The sequence below is a fragment of the Manis javanica genome, chromosome 15 (genome assembly GCF_040802235.1).
Source record: "Manis javanica isolate MJ-LG chromosome 15, MJ_LKY, whole genome shotgun sequence".
Taxonomy (NCBI): Eukaryota; Metazoa; Chordata; class Mammalia; order Pholidota; family Manidae; genus Manis; species Manis javanica.
In genome coordinates this window covers 4,850,100-4,868,095 of record NC_133170.1, presented here as the reverse complement: position 1 = coordinate 4,868,095, position 17,996 = coordinate 4,850,100, and the positions used below count along the sequence as shown (strand labels likewise).

The 17,996-nt window shown below is 35.5% G+C and overlaps 1 protein-coding gene across 3 annotated transcripts in view; it reads right to left on the bottom strand.

The window, feature by feature from the left end:
• Positions 1-17,996, bottom strand: part of ABCD2 (ATP binding cassette subfamily D member 2) — a 56,436-nt gene that overhangs the window by 13,634 nt on the left and 24,806 nt on the right. For all 3 annotated transcript variants that reach the window (XM_073222632.1, XM_037009943.2, XM_037009947.2), the window contains 2 exons: positions 5,941-6,086; positions 585-669 (listed from right to left, as the gene is read on the bottom strand). In XM_073222632.1, coding sequence (XP_073078733.1) covers positions 585-669; positions 5,941-6,086 — 231 coding nt within the window. The remainder of the gene's footprint in view (positions 1-584; positions 670-5,940; positions 6,087-17,996) is intronic.

Below are 17,996 nucleotides of genomic sequence, written 5' to 3'. Positions count from 1 at the left end.
TAATATTTCTTTCTAGCATTTTGTGCTTGAAAGGTTATAAAGCTGACTGACTGCAAAGAGAAAGGTTTATAAAGAGGAGTGATTTCCTGTATTTCTATTTTTCTGAGTGCATTGAGACCTATGCTGGCTGGTTCCTTTTTCCATTGGATGAGTGTCTGACTTTCAAGGAGGACAGTACTACTAAGCTTAATAGGCTACTGGGTGGTAGAAAGCAATTTAGTTTCAGTTTAATAATTTCATTCAGAGGTATTACTGAATGCCTACCTACTGTGTGCATAGCAGTATAATAGTGGTTATGTAGTCTTTACATTTCAAAATTAGTAATAATCCTACTTTCAAATTTGGGATACATAAACATTTAATTTTGCCATTTAACATTACTCAACAAAAAGGAAATGGAAAGAAAACCACTCAGATCTCTGTCACATGAAAAAAAATAACTTAAGAAACTTAAAAACTGTAAATTCTAAGCACTAATTTTTCAGTAAGGTATTCTCACACTGAGGATGAGTACCCTGAGTCTTGCCCAAAAGGTTTTTGGGTACAACAGTGCAGTCGCAGTTCTCTGAGGAAAACATCCGTACCTGTGGTAAAACATGCGAGCCATGCCCATCCTTTGCTTTTCCCCTCCTGACAGGACGTCTTTCCAGTCCACAACAGCATCCCAGCCTTTAAAAAAGGGGTAAAAAATACATGTTTTATAAAGCATTGGTTTAATTGTTACTCTTTTTACCCTGGGCAAGTGATTGCTGGCAACTTGAAGTTATTAACACAAAGGATCTGGTAAGAAAATATACTTGAGTAAACTAGAGAACTCATATATAAGAATTTTGGTTTAGATTTGACATTTTTTTATGGTAGTAATTCCTCTTACTGAAAAAATATCTTTTAAGAATTCTAAATACTGACATTTAAAATCTTTATTTCCTTTTGAATATCTCAAAAAGTTAGTATACTTATTGGGCAGGTGGTGGGAAAAAAGATTGACAAATTTACATAGGCTCATTGTAGTCTACAAAGCATAGACAGGAGCTACCCTGAATGGCTTCCATGGGCCTCACATGTTATATTAGTTTTCTCATTACATATTCCATAACCCTATGAGCTAGATATTATTCATTGCATTTTATATATGGATAAGCTAAAATTCACGGAGTGAATGACATGTCTAGTTTACACAGCTAGATAGAAAAGCTAGAATTTATACATAGGTCTATGTTCACACTTTTATTGTTTGTGTATGCCATTTCTTGTGACAAATATTATTATTGCATTTCTGTGACTAAATACACCCACCCATATATTTTCAAGAATAGAATTATGAGACTTTTTATATTTTATAGTACACATTTTTATAATATTTAAAAATTTTATATTTTAAAATTATTTTTATGGTTTATCTTAATTTTGTAATAAGAAAAAAAAAGGGTTACTTAAAAAGAAAACCATGGGGCATATTAGAAAGATAGCCACTATCAAGTACTTTTCTATGGTGGGAATATTGGGAAATCGAATATATTAGGCAAAGCCTGATTTCCAAGGAGGAAAATGATTGCCGAAACTTGACACACACTCTTAGGACAACATTTCTAAATCCCAAGTCCAAGGCTTAGTTTTCCCTAAGAAAGAGAAAGCCAGGCTCTTTGCCCTCTTCGTTCTCCTCAGCTGAATTTTCACCCTCATTAAAATTTCTAAATAAACTCAGTCAAAGGGAAAGAAAATAGGAAGTAGAGTTTTTATTGTTTTCTGTGCACTGGACTAAAAAGGAGATTTTTCTTTATTTCCCAATGATACTCCCCAGTGGGGACCACAGCTCATTTTCTTGGGTAAACTCCCAGGAAGTTTCTATCCATTTAAAAACGTATCATTATAATTTTATATTAGGGGGAAAAAAAACCCTCAAAATTCCACTTGGCTTAATGTTATTCTAGTGAAAACTGTTGAAATAAAATATTCTCTATGGCTGAATTTTATAGCATTTTATGAAACATAAGTGAGGATGTGAAAAATAGGCTCAGATTGCTACACAGTGTACAAATATTCTGGACTTAATTTTTTTTTCCTGCCTGCCAACTGAGAAGGCCCAAGAGAAAAGTATTTGGGTCAAAGGAAATTTTAGCTTTACATATTTCAATATATCATGTCCTTCGTTCCACTAAACCCAGAAGTTTTAATAGGCAATATGGCTTAATCACAGAACACATAAATCAGAATTCAAGTCATAATGTCACCTCTGCTGCTGATTTAATAAGACTAAGCCAGCCTAAGAAGAAAATGGTTTTCCTGCTTCTTGAGGTGTACAGGCTGCTTTAACTCATGGCCATTTGTTAACACTAATACTCCTTTCTAATTTGTCATCTCTTTGATGGAATGAAACAGTTTTTATCTCCACCTTTCACTAAGGCAAAGCATTTCTCTAAGCAAAGTATCACCCAGTCTAAACAGAACTTCATAGGCTTTTTCCAAATAAGTGACATCCTTACATCGCTGTGTGTTTTCCTGCTTCACTTAAAAACATGTTTCATGTTTAAGGATTAAACAAGTGGGTTTCCTAGGAATTCTTTTTTGTTTTTAATGTGTAAGGATGTAACAATTCGTATTAGTGTCTAAGAAATGAGAAGCTGGCATAGCACAGTGGCATACCCTGCCATGGACATTGCCTTTGAAGTCAGATCTGTGTTTGAGTTCCTGTCCTGCCACTTGCTGTGGGCCCCTGGGGAAGTTACTGAACTTCTGAATTTCGTCTGTAAAAGGGGGTTAGTAAAACCCACATCCCTGGGCAGTTAAAAATATTAAATAAGATGACAATGTAAATTGCTTAATATGGTATATTCTGCATAGTAAGCACTCAATAAACCCACAATTATTATCACATTATTAAGGTCAGAACATTATTAGAAACAGTTCAGGGCTTCCTGATGACTTCTGAAAAAACAGAATATCCCCTGTGAATTAGAAATCTCCATTTGAGTTTGTAGATTAAAAACTTACATGCTTACTTACAATAACTAACCCAAGATCAACATGCAGCATTTATTCTGCCACAGTGGTTTAAAACCGGGAAGGAGCTGACCATATGAGATAAAAGCACAACGTGCTTTCCTACTTACAGCATTTGTGAATTATATTGCAACACCATAAAAATAAATGTAATAATATCTCCCTTGCTGGCCTCATTTGCTTATTATTAGGCTTAAATGAAATAATACATGTGAAATGTCTATGTGAAACATCACACAACAAAAATATCATAGTATCAATATTGTAACTAGTAATGTTACCATTAGCTCCTAACTTTTGTGCATGCACTATATGCCACTGTTATGCTTTATATAGTCTTCTTTAATCTTCACAGAATCTTTTTAAGTTGGATATCCATCCCCATTTTTACCGTTGAAAATAACTGAGAGCAGTGCTAATTAAGATTTGATTCCAGAACTCTTGACTTCAAAGCTCACATTCTTAATCACTATACTGATAATGTAAATGGGCTGGGAAATAGAAAATAAAACCCATGCAAAATTAAACATAGAATTTTAGTCTGCTATTTCAGCAGTTTGCCTAGGCTATCAGATTATATGTTATCAAGCTATTTGAAAATATGACTATTAAAAAGGAATTCTCTTTCTTTTTTTCTTTTGGTACCATTAATATATAATCACATGAGCAACATTGTGGTTACTAGATTTCCCCCATTATCAAGTTCCCACCACATACCCCATTACAGTCACTGTCCATCAGCGTAGTAAGATGCTATATACTTGTCTTCTCTGTGCAATACTGCCTTCCCCGTAACCCCCATGTTATGTGTGCTAATCGTAATGCCCCTTATTCCTCTTATCCCTCGCTTCCCACCAACTCTCCCCCAGTCCCTTTCCCTTTGGTAACTATTAGTCCATTCTTGGGTTCTGTGAGTCTGTTGTTGTTTTGTTCCTTCAGTTTTTGCTTTGCTCTTATACTCCACAGATGAGTGAAATCATTTGGTACTTGTCTTTCTCCTCCTGGCTTATTTCACTGAGCATAATACCCTCTAGCTCCATCCATGTTGTTGCAAATGGTAGGATTTGTTTTCTTCTTAATGCTGAATAATATTCCATTGTGTATATGGACCACATCTTCTTTATCCATTCACCTACTGATGGACATTTAGGTTGCTTCTATTTCTTGGCTATTGTACATAGTGCTGTGATAAACATAGAGGTGCATGTGTCTTTTTAAACTGGGATCCTGCATTCTTAGGGTAAATTCCTAGGAGTGGAATTCCTGGGTCAAACGGTATTTCTCTTTTGAGTTTTTTGAGGAACCTCCATACTGCTTTCCACAAAGGTTGAACTAATTTACATTCCCACCAGCAGTGTAGGAAGGTTCCCCTTTCTCCACATCCTCACCAACATTTGTTGTTGTTTGTCTTTTGGAGGGTGGCCATCCTAACTGGCATGAGGTGATATCTCATTATGGTTTTAATTTGCATTTCTCTGATGATTAGCGATGCGGAGCATCTTTTCATATGCCTGTTGGCCATCTGAATTTCTTCTTTGGAGAAGTGTCTGTTCAGATCCTCTGCCCATTTTTTAATTGGATTATTTGCTTTTTGTTGAAGTGTGTGAGCTCTTTATATATTTTGGATGTCTACCCATTATTAGATATGTCATTTATGAATATATTCTCCCATACCGTAGGATGCCTTTTTGTTCCTCTGATGGTGTCCTTTGCTGTACAGAAGCTTTTTAGTTTGATATAGTCCCACTTGTTCATTTTTGCTTTCGTTTCCCTTGCCTGGGGAGATACGTTCATGAAAAAGTTGCTCATATTTACATTCAACAGAGTTTTGCCTGTGTATTATTCTAAGAGTTTTATGTTTTCATGACTCACATTCAGGTCTTTGATCCATTTGGAGTTTACTTTTGTGTATGGGGTTAGTCAGTGATCCAGTTTCATTGTCTTACATGTAGTTGTCCAGTTTTGCCAACACCAGTTGTTGAAGAGGCTGTCATTTCCCCATTGTATGTCCATGGCTCCTTTATCCTATATTAATTGACCATATATGCTTGGGTTAATATCTGGACTCTCTATTCTGTTCCACTGGTCTATGGGTCTGCTCTTGTGCCAGTACTGAATTGTCTTGATTACGGTGGCTTTGCAGTAGAGCTTGAAGTTGGGGAGCATCCCCCCTGCTTTATTCTTCCTTCTCAGGATTGGTTTGGCTATTCGGGGTCTTTTCTGGTTCCATATGAATTTTACAACTATTTGTTCCAGTTTGTTGAAGAATGCTGTTGGTATTTTGATAGGGATTGCATTGAATCTGTAGATTATGTTAGGCAGGATGGCCATTTTGATAATTTTAATTCTTCCTACCCAAGAGCACGGGATGACTTTCCATTTATTAGTGTCCAGGAATTCCTTTATAAGCTCATTGTATAACTGTTATTCCTTCAAGAATGTCTTATGCTAAGAAACAACAGTACAAAAGTTGCTAAATTTTATCTAATTCTCTATGTGGTGCTTGAGAGAGAGGAAAAAATGTATTGGTAAGATTGGGCCTGAAAACAGGAAAGAAGTTCCGGGACATCTATTTCTCAAATCATTAATTCTAATGTAAGTGAGACTTGACAAAAAAATATTTCCATCATGGACTTTACATGCATCTAGGTTGACAATGGCCTCCGTGACACTTGTGTATTCCAAAAAGAAAAAAAAAAGGGTCCTCCAGTGCTAACAGCAGACTTAATAAAAAGCCTAGAGTGTTGCATGAAATGTATCACAAGTCAGAAAGGGGATGTCAGTAATGGCCAAGCAAGAAAAGCTGTAAACTCGGTCAATACTTGTGTGCTTCTTCTCCAGCAACAGCATATATTCGAATTAAACCACACACTCTTTACCCAGGTTTATTTTTTAAGAACAAAGTTCAATGCATTTTAAAAAAAGAAGCACAGACTTTACCTCCTTCTCTCTGAACTATGTGATAGAGGTGGACATTGTGCAGAATACATTCCAGATCGTGGTCTGTGTAGCCCTTATCATGCATGTCACCCACTGAATCGGGATAAATGACTTGATCCCGGAGACTTCCAAGAGACATGTACGGCCTGGAGGACACAAAGCATGCAAGAGTGAAGTCATTTTAGTTCACTCAGTGACATCCTGGTGATCTGAAAACTCCAAAGCAGACTTTAAATATATTGCTCCCTTGTACTTTATAGATATTTTTGTATTTCATCTAAAATTATTTGGATTAAATATTACAAAACTTGAGATTTTGACATACAATATGAACAAAAAAAATTTTGATGCCATTCATAATAAGAGAAATGCAAATTAAAACTACACTGAGTTCCTTATTAATCAGAATGGCAAAAGTTCAAAAGATTGACAACTCACTCAGCTAGCAAGCTTATGGAGAAACAGGTACTCTCATACAATGGCAAAAATGAAAAAAACAAAACAAAACAAAACAAAATCCTAAAAAACCTTTGGAGGGATTTGGCAAACCAATATATCATCTGGCCTTTGACCCACTTGTAGGAATTTACTCTGAAGGTACCCTTCTAAAAATACCACACTACCAACACAGTATGTAAGGTTATCCATTGCAGCATTATTTGTAATTGCAAAATATTGAAAACAACCCAAATGCCCACACAAAAGAGACTGATTGAATCAACTATAGTTCCTGGACTGTACAACTGTAACACAGAATGTGGGCGATCTCTATGAATCGATATAGGATGATTTCCATAATATGCTATTAAGTTGAAAAACAAAGTACAAAAGTCGATGTATAACAGGAGCATTATGGGTATGTTGAACTAGATAATTGTTTATTTTCAAAAGCTACCTTGCATTGTACGATGCTTAAAGAAAAGATCCTCAGACATTGTCCCCTGGGGAGAAAACCATCCCCATTTGAGAAACACATATGGTATGCCACCTTTATGTAATATGAAAGCAAAATAGGAAAATATACGTTTATCTACTTACAGAAGGAAGCACAAGGAAGGTTTGCTTATACTTAGAAATACAGCAAACCAGAAACTAAGGAAGCTGGTTTGCAGGGGAATGAGAGGACCCAGGCGGAATGGATAGAGGAGGGGGTGACCTTCGTAAGTACTCTTTCTATGTAGTTTTTATTTTTGGAATCATGTTAAAGTGTTACTTTTCAATAAATAAATACAATTAAATAAGGAGGAGAGAAGAAACCCTAAAACCGAATACAAGCAGAAACAAATGAGCTGAATAGCATATCAAATGTATATCATAGCCACACAGAAGTGGGAGGAGGGACTGATCCAAGTACCTTTTGAACTTGGCTACATAATTTCACCAAAAGAAGGAGGACAAAGAGATCTTGTAACTTATTTGCCAAGTTTCTTGTTGGTAATGATATAGGTGTAGAAATTCTGGAACTACTTTAGGCATGTTGTAGGACTGGCCCTTTATAAAGTAAACATTTGAATAATCTTAGGAGCTAGGGTTTTCACTGTGGGAGAAGGAAGATACAAATATGGAATGTGGGAAGGCAAGAAAAACATGTAATATTTAATTTGAATTAGAGTACCAGTAAGAGCTCATGTTTTGTTTTGTTTTTTAAACAAAATATCAGTTCCCTAGCTCTGTCTGCATTTGATGCATCTTCATACAAGAAGGACATAACATCCCTTAGGTCGTATAGTGGGTTGAATTGTGGACCCAAAAAGATATGTTCAAGTCCCAATCCCTCGTATCTAGGAATATGACCTTCTTGGAAAAAAGGGTCTTTTCAGATGTAATTAACATGAGGACCTCAAATGAGATCATTCTGGAGTAACCAGATGGGCCCTAACCCCAATAAGTGCCCTTGGAAGAGGAGGAGAAAGACAGGGGGAGCCATGTGAAGACAGACAAAGGCTGAGATAGGAGTTGTGCCGTCACAGGCAAAGGGACATTTGGCACCACCAGAAGCTGTTAGACGCAGGAAGAGATTCTCCCCTAGAGCTTCCAGAAGGAGGTGGCCTTGATTCTGGACTCCTGGCCTCTAGAAATGAGAAAATTAGTTTCTGTTGTTTTAAACCACCAAGTTTTGGTTCTAACAGATCTTGGAAATGAATACAGGTAGTATTCTTGCAAAAAATGCTTGACCTGAATCACATCATGAGGAAACTATCAGACAAACCCAAATTAATGGACTTTCTTAAAAACAACAACAGTAACACAGTCCTGCACTCTTCACAAATACCAGTGTCATTAAAAACAAAGAAAGGATAAGGAACTCCTTCAGATTAAACTGGAGAAACATGGCAACTAAAATGCAATGTATTATGGTGGATCAAGAAAAACAAGTTACTCTGAAGAACAGCATTACGACAACTGGCAAAATTCAAATAGGCAAAGTAGTTGGAGGACGATCGTGAGAGGACATGACCACTGGCTGACCCTCAAGCTGGACCTGGGCAGTCAGGGGCTCCTCCGCCCTCCCTGCCACTGGGTGGATGGTCATGCCTGTGGGCCCCACAGCTGAAATGTTTTCAAGGAAGCAGCCTTGAGAAAGCAATGTGGTGTTGAGATCAGCCCGACGGTGTATGTGACTGAACCTTGTTAAGGCCTCTGTATAAACTTCTAACATTCCGGTGAGAAGGTGCTGAGATCTACTCGTTTGGTGGCCGCCCAAGACAAGCTTTGTGTGTAAGTTCCCTTGCTCATTAAATCTGTCACCTGCCACTCTGGAGTGGCCTGCCTCTTTCTTCTGTCTCCCCTGCCCGCTCCCTGTGTATGGGGGTCAGTTTGAGAACCAACAAAAGTATATTTGGATAATAATATTGTATCAATATTAATTTTCATGAACTTGATCATTGCATTATGCTTATGTTAGAGAATATCCTTGCTCTTTGAAAATATACCCTAAAGTAGTTAGGGGTAGAGATTTATGATAACTGCAGCTTACTTTAAGAAAGAGAGCAAGATCTGTGTGTGTGTGTGTACACAGAGAGCACAGTTGGAGGTTTTAAGTTCAAAATGTGTTCTGTAGGTCAATTGTCTACCTATTTTCCCATAATAGGCAAATGGTTTAGTTTAAGGATAGATAGCCCAAGGTTATTTTATAACATATTTAATTAATAGTTGGAAATCAAGATATTTATATTTCATATATATATATGTGTATACATACACACTCATACAATAAATTTTTTCAATGGGATCTTACAAGTAGAAGAAATCTCTGGTCATATTTTTTAGATTGAGATATAATTCACAGATATCATAAAATTCACCCTTTTAAAGCATGCAATTCAGTGCTTTTTACTATATTCATGAGTTCATGTTACCATCACCACTATGTAATTCTAGAACACTTACTTCACCCCAAAAAAGAAACTCTTTACCCAACAGTGGACACTCCCCATTCTCCTTCCAGTGCCTGGCAACCACTAATCTGCTTTCCATCGTTGTGGATTTGCTTATTCTGAACATTTCATATATATGGAATCACAATATAAGGTTCTTTTGTGAGGCCTTTTTTCCATTAGCATAATTTTCAGGTTCATGCTACATGTTGTAGCAAGTAACAGTATTTCATTCCTTTTTGTGACTAATAATATTCCATTGTGTGGATATGCTACATTTCGTTAATGCATTCATAAGCTGACGGATATTTCAGTTGGTTATTATGCATAGCCGCCTTATACCTAGGAGTGGAATTGCTGGGTCATATAGTAACTCTCTAACTTTTTGAGGAACTGAGTAACTGTTTTCCAAAATGGCTACACCATTTCTGGTCACATTTCTTTTACTATATCCCCATGACTTCCCCTCTTGCCTTCTTTATCTTTGTCTTTCCAGTCTAACTGTAGTTTTTTAAAAAAGAGAGTTAGGATACATATTTGTTCATTTACATCATTTTAAGCATTCATAAAATATGTTAGTGTCTTACATTGTGATAATAACAGTAACATTAAATGGCAATTGGCCACCAGGGCCCTTGAGCAGTTTTCCAGTTAGTACTCAGACCACTTAGAAGAAGAACTACACAGAGACCTTAGGAGACAGTACTTCTGCTAACTTCCAAAGCAATGCCAGCTCCAATTGAACATAATCAGAAGCACAGATATCCTACCACCTTAGCATAAACTCTAGATCTAATTCGATCCACAGAACAGCCATGATGTAATACATAACTGAGACTAAAATTATTAAAAATACATAGAAACATTCATTCACAAGTGTTTCTACAGGATTCTACCATAAGACTTGATTACTGGCAGTAACTGAAGTTATATTTTATATCTACATTTCAGGGAAGATGGTACAGAATCGTGGTTATTATAATGGGCTTTGGAGAGATGGTTCTGGAATCCCAATCTCATAATTTACTAGTAATGACCAAATTTTGAGCTAGAGTTATCTCATTTGTAAAATAACTTATTTTATCGCATTTGTTATGAGGACTAGAAGTGAGTTTTTATAAAGCTTAAATCAAGCAATGCAGTCAAAGTACTTAGTACAGGCACAAAGCAGGTGTTCAGTAAACTATTATGAAAACAAAGAAGTTCATTTCTACTTAGGCTTAAGTTCTCTACCTATGTGAAAAGGCGGTATCTTTAAAAAGAGCAGGTGCAGAAGAATTTCTATATGGCCACTTAAGAAACTTGTGATTTTATATTTCATAGTAAATTTGTATTATTCTCCACATGATTAATAAATAAGAAGTAACTAATTATACAGATTTGAGGGATTATATTCTCTTAAACCCTCAAGTAAGTATCTCAAATTTACCTAGAACTGGAACACCACTCAGTTCACTGAAGCAACTTATGGGGCCTCAAAGGCATCCACATGCATAAGGCTGCCAAATGCTTTCTTTGTAAGAGGAATTTGAAGGAGCAAAACTGTAACTTCTTTAAAAGGCGAATTTAATATTATTTATGATTTCTTTGCATCTTCTGAAATCTGTCAATTCTCTTTGATGAACAGATATGGAAATTCATGTCATAAGGGCTCTTAATTTTAAGGCAAAATAAAATAATTTTATTTTTTGCAATGCTTAATTTCTTATTGACTTTGTCAGTCAAATAATGTTTTGAATAGGCACTCTTGAAATTTAAAAAGCCAAAACAAAACAACAAAGAAAGCAGGTGTTTCAGATATTAAGTTTTTTTTAACTCAGTCAGGATGAGATTTAAATCAAATGACAAACCATTAACATTTTATGCTGTTAAATGAAGAACTGGAAATGTGTCCACATAATTTTTTTATTTGAGCTATTTTTACTCAAAACGATACAACACAATATGAAAATTGCTATTTGAAAATTTATGTGAAGAAAATGTTGATGAAAGTATATAACATATTTCATACAATTATATATTCAGTAAGGATTCAATATTTCATTAAAGTTCCTTTTTTCCCACTTATTATGATCATGAGAAATGGTAAAAACATTCTACACGTGTTTAATGATGAATAGTGCAACTAAGGAGACACTAATAGATTTTATTAATTTAATTATGTAAAAATGTTATTATGAAGTCAGTTACTACCAAATTCTCTGGAAAGGCTATATCAAGAAAACTTGGGATGATGTCGAATCTATTTGAAAACACAGGGAAACAGAGGATCCTCTGTCCAATGTTTATAATTAGTTCATACGTGATCCTTTTCTAGTGCAAAGGCCTAAAATTTAACATGTTAAGCTAGCTCAAGTGTCTCTAGTCTTACCAAATTGTACATTATTGATGAGGATGTGAAGTACCCTTTATTAAACTTTCCTTTCTAGATGTATAAACCTATTCAGACTATCTTCTAAATACTTCAGGTAGATCAATTACCATGTCAAAGTGTTATCAGCTTACTTGCGCTGGCCCATAAGAAAAGAGATCACACAACATAACCTATTACAAGTAACAAAAGGAATGGATTTCCTATAGTTAGTAGCTATTGAAAAGGAACACGTTTGAATTTGCTTTCTCTAAATAAATCCAGAATCAGATCTACTTGTCATGGAAAAGATATTGGAATATGAGTATCACATTACTTGCACTTCCCTGATGATTAGTGATGTGGAGCATCTTTTCATGTGCCTGCTGGCCATCTGTATTTCTTCTTTGGAAAACGTCCGTTCAGGTCCTCTGCCCATTTTTTAACTGGGTTATTTGTCTTTTTGGTTTGAGTTGTATGAGTTCTTTATATGATTTCGATATTAGTTCCTTATCAGATATATCATTTGCGAATACCTTCTCCCACACAGTAAGTTGCTTTTTTGTTTTATTGATGGTCTCCTTTGCTGTGCAGAAGCTTTTTAGTTTGATGTAGTCCCACTGTTTATTTTTGCTTTTTTCCCCTTGCTTGGACAGACATAACCAGAAAAAAAATTACTAATGCTAGTGTTCAAGAGTTTATTGCCTATGTTTTCTTCCAGGAATTTTATGGTTTCAGGTCTTATATTTAGGTCTTCAATATATTTTGAGTTGATTTTTAGGTATAGTGTAAAAGAGTGATCAGTTTCACTCTTTTGCATATAGCTGTCCAGTTTTCCCAACACCCTTTATTGAAGAGACTGTCTTTCTCTATTGTGAATTTTTGCCTCGTTTGTATATATCAATGGACCATATAGGTATGAACTTCCTTCCTGGCTCCCTGTTCTGTTCCACTGGTCTGTGTGTCTGTTCTTACGCCAGTACCACAGTCTTTTGATCACTATGACTTGGTAGAGTAGTCTGGAATCAGGGAGCACCATATCCCAACTTCATGCTTTTTTTTATTGTTCTTCTTTTTCAAGATTTCTAAGGCTATTTAGGGCTTTCCTGTGGTTCCAGACAAATTTTAGGATTATTTGCTCTAATTCAGTGATACGTTGCATTTAATTTAAAAATGTGATTCATAACTACTTTATTTACTAATCAGTATTTACAATTGGTGTAAGGGATTGAAGCATGGTATTTGAATATACTATCCTGGGAATGAGGTAGGTAGTAAGCAGATCCTGAGCTGGAAAATAAAGTGTCATTTATAATTTCAGAATATCTTCTCATGAGAACAAAAAGTAATGTTGTAGAAGTAATTGCTGTTATCTTTTATGTTTTTCAAGAAGCATTAACAGACTAAAATGCAATATGTAAGGCTATGTCATTTACTCATTAAGAGGAGACAAACTCCTTTGATAGAAACGTGGGAGATGGCAAACCCTCAAAGTACTAGAGAACTTTAAAAAGTAATTCAAACAATCTGAGCTAAAAGAAAACTAGCAATACTTAAAGACCTAGAGGATGGGTGCAATTATTTCCAGTATATACTGATGACATAATATTAATGGAAATGAGTCTAATAAATATTTGCTTTTCTCAGCTTGGTGTATTACAGGGAGGGTAGATAGGACAGCCCTGCTTAAAAGTGCCCAAAAGCAAAAGAAAAATGAAAAGCTTTTGCTTACTTGAATCTATGGTATTTCTGATCTACTCAGACATTGGAGAAACATGCAGTTGATGACAACTTTTAAAATCCTAATTAACTTTCAAAACCCAGGTAAAATGATACACAGTTCTATCATATTTTTCTTCATTTTGAACATCTATAGCATGTCTTGCTTTTTTGAGGTATTTCTCCTAGTTTTTATTAGTTGCATATTTTGTTTATAACGAAATTTGACATAAGTACCATATTGAAGGTGACTATGTCTTACACGCTGTCTACTCTCCATAGCATCTTATAGCAGGGCTGTAATAAACACTAGTTAAAAGAGAAAAAAAAAGTACAAGTATTGACAGAGTAAAGTACATCAATTTTCCCAAGACATGAAGTACAATATCCCAACCATTCTATCCCCATTTTGTCACCCCTTTTTTCTTGTTCTTTTAAAAAATGTTTAGTCAAATTTAATTTGCTCCTTATAATACAATGCTTTGTCACTTCTTAACCTTTCATTTATCAGACTCCAAAGTTAAGGATGGATAGAAATTTGTACATTACTTTTTCATACAAAATTGTGGGAAGTGTGAATCGATTTCAGATCTGTTGGCCTTGGTGTAAGTGTTTGGGCAGAGCGGTGTGAGTAGTAAGGTCATGACTAAAGTTTCTGTCCCAAGATACTTCCACCAAGGAAGGGCAGTGGGAACAGGAGCTTTGGGAGCCCCATTGCGTGGTGGGTCGGTGCCCGGCTAGAGACTGTTGCTGAGGAGAGATACAGGATGGATACAAATGATCCTCTGGAGGATTTAAGAAAAAAAAAGCATAAACGAGCTCAAGATTTTGTGACCTTCCATCAGTCAACGACTGTTACTGCCTTTCTCTCCTCCCTCCTTCCCCCTCCCTCCCCCCTTCTCCTTCACATTCTGTTCCCCTAACCCCCACCACATGTGTTAATTTCTCATTTTGGTGAGTGTTAGCGTATAGTTATATTTGCTAGAGGTGAACTAAACAAATAAGTAAATAAAGGATTGGGCTTTTGAGGCTTTTATGGCTGAAGATGGAGATGCCCTCCGGAATCCCCAGGTGGCCAGCAGGCCGCAAATGCGTGAGCCGGGAGGGCCCGAGAGGAGATCACAGACCCCAGCCCTTTGGCAGTTGGGAAGAAGACGGAGAAACCGCACCAAGAACTGACAAAAGAAATTCAGGATTTGTATCCAAGTGGAAGACTTTCTCCAGAAGGTCAGGATGGCTAGTACAGTAGAGAATACTGAGTTTCAATTATCAGCAGTGTAGTCACACTGCGCAGGAAATGCAGTCTAAAACAGCCTAAAATAGCCAAAATATTTTCTTCAGGTACCATTTGAACAAAAGTTAAATTTAGATTTAGTGTAGCTAAATTACATTTTAGATGAAATATTTTTTGCTAAAATTTATCAAATGCTCAGCAGTCATCATAACCAATCATGAATGAAGATGGGATGAGAGGAAGCTGTTTTGAAACTAATTTATCCAGCATTTTTATGTGTATCATTGAACTAAGGCCCAGATTTCCTTTTATTTGGTTTTCATTCTTAACACTGCTTAAGTATTAGAAGATATTAACTGGGAAAATATGGATATCTCACAATTTCTTAGGAATTTAGGTTTCCCAGCTTGTGATCTGAACCAACCATAGCAGCATTCTCTGAAGATTTGGTTAAAAAAAATAAGTGGCCTAATATGCTTAATTAGAATGTTTTCTCCTTCAATAGCTCACTTTTTCTTCTGTATACTACATGACATTATCAGAGATCTACTTCAACAAACCCTTTCATTTTTATCCCATGAAAATAACAATTAATGTATATTTGTTCATTGCACAAAGAGATTCATTCTCTACCAAGTTTTTCAATTTCAAAAAATGAGCATATAGGGACTATTAAAAGGTCTATTTGTGACTTATGAAGTTTATTCCATAGGTACACAGGACTCAATTCTATATTTTATAGTTTTTTTTTCTGCTTAACTAGTACTTAACCAATATTCTATTGTTATAAATTAATGCAATAAAATATTAGATAATATTCATTAATGAGAACATTCCAAGAAGAAAATAAGATTACCTACTGATAAATATTTTAAGATGGGTTGTATAAGCTTTCTTTACAAATCATAAAAATTTAGATTATTTCTAAATTTTCTCAAAAAAAAATCAGTGGCTTTCAGAATATAAGAAATAAATGCTACATTTAGACTCTCTTAGTTTATATTTAAACTATTTAAAAAAATTCTATGCTTTTTAACAAGATATTGGTCCTATAAGATTTTAAACATAAACACAAATTTTTGTGTTTCTAGAAACTATCTAATCAAGATAAAATGACTTTTAACACTACTTAATAAAAATACTTTAGTCTTAAAAAGTAGACTTTTCATTCTCATTTTCTCCAACTAAGTTGTAGGTGAACTTTTGCTAAGGTGAAAGTAAATTTCATAACTAAGAAAAAGTTTCTCAGTAATTGATGTTTGTTGCAAAATAAAATAGCAAGTCTCTCTGGGGGCAATGACTGGGGTTGATGCCCTTTGTTTTTTCTCCCAATTCTTAATATTTATGGTGAAATACACATAACAAAATTTACCATCTTAACCATTTTTAAGTGTGCAGTGGTATTTTTTTCTTTTTTTTTCCAGGTTTGAGATAAAACTGACATAAAACATTGTGTAAGTTTAAGGTATACAACAAGCTGGTGTGTTATACTTGCATACAGCAAAGTCACTATCACCACACTGATACCTGGCACTTGCATCACCTCACATGATTACCGTTTCTTATTTGTGGTAAGAACATTGAAGATTTAATTCTTTTAACCACTTCCAAGTATACAGTATATTATTGTTAACTATAATCACAATGCTGTGCATCAGATTCCCAGAACTTATTCACTTTCCAAATGGAAGTTTGTCGTTTTGACCAACATCTTCTGAATTCCCCCACTCTCCATCTCCATCCGCCATTCTACTCTTTTTCTACAAGTTCAGCTTTTTATATTCACAGTTAAGTGATATCCTACAGTATTTGTCTTTCTCTGGCTGACTTATTTCAGTTAGCATAAAGCCCTCAAGTTCCGTGCAGGTTGTTGTAAACGACAGGATTTCCTTCTTTCTCATAGCTGAATACTATTTCATTGTATGTAGACACCACATATCCTCTGTCCATTCATCTACTGATGAACACAGCTTGCTGCCATATCTCGGCTGTTGCAAACAATACTGCAATAGAAATGGGGGTGCAAAAATCTCTTCAAGATCCTGATTTCATTTCCTCTGGATATATACCCAGAAGTGGGATTGCTGGATCAAATGGTAGTTCTATGTTTAATTTTTTGAGGAACCTCTGTATTGTTTTCCACAGGGGCTGCACCAGTATACAGTCCGCCAACAGCACACAGGATTTCCCTCTTCCACATCCTCACCAACATTTGTCATTTCTTGTCTTTTTCATGACAGCCATTCCAACAGGTGTGAGGTGACACTTCCTTGTGGTTCTGATTTGCATTTCCCTGATGATTAATGATGTTGAGAACCTTTTCATGTCCATTTGTATGTCTTCTTTGGAAAAATATCTTTTCAGTTCCTCTTCTGCCCATTTTTCAATAGAATTGCTTTTTGCTCTTGAATTGTATGAATTCATTACATATTTTTGATACTAAACTCTTGTTAACACATGATTGGCAAATGTTTTCTCCCATTCTGTAGGTTGCCTTTTCATTTCATAAATTTTTTGCTGTGAAGAAGCTTTTTTTGTTTGACGTAGTCCCACTCATTCCTTCTGCTTTTGGCACCATTTCAAAAAAAATAATTGCCAAGACCAGTGTCAAGGAAATTTTTCTCTGTTTTTCTCTGTTTTCTTCTAGTTTTCTGGCTTCAGGTCTTTTGTTTAAACCTTTAACCCATTTCAAGTTAATTTTTGTAAGCACTGTACATTAGGGGTCCGATTTCATCCCACTATATGTGATTATCCATTTTCTCAACACTATTTATGGAAGAGACTATCCTTTCTCTATTGTATGTTTTTTGCTCCTTTGTCAAATATTAGTTCACTATATATTAGTTCACAGTTTTGTCATATATGCCCTTATTATGTTGAGGTATGTCCCTTATATACTCAGTTTGTCGAGAGTTTTTATCAAGAAGGCATGTTGTAATACGTCACATGCCTCATCATTGTCTATTAAGATGATTATGTGATTTTATCTTTATGCTATTAATGTGGTATATCACATTTATTGGTTTGCATATGTTGAACAATCCTAGCATCCCAGGGATAAATCCTGCTTGTTCATGGTATGATTCTTTGAATGAGTTGTTGAATTCAGTTTGCTAATATTGTGTTGAGAATTTTTGCATCAGGCATATTGGTCTGTAGTTTTCTTATCTTGTAGCATCCTAATCTAGCTTTGATATCAAAGCATGGAATATGTTTTTCTGTCCCTTCAGTCCATGTGTATCCTTAAAGCTGAAGTGAGTCTCCGGTAGGCAGCATTTTGGGTCTTGTTTTTTTAAATCCATCCAGCCACTCTATGCCTTCTGATTGCAAAACTCAATCTATTTATATGTAGAGTAATCATTGAGAGGTAAGGACT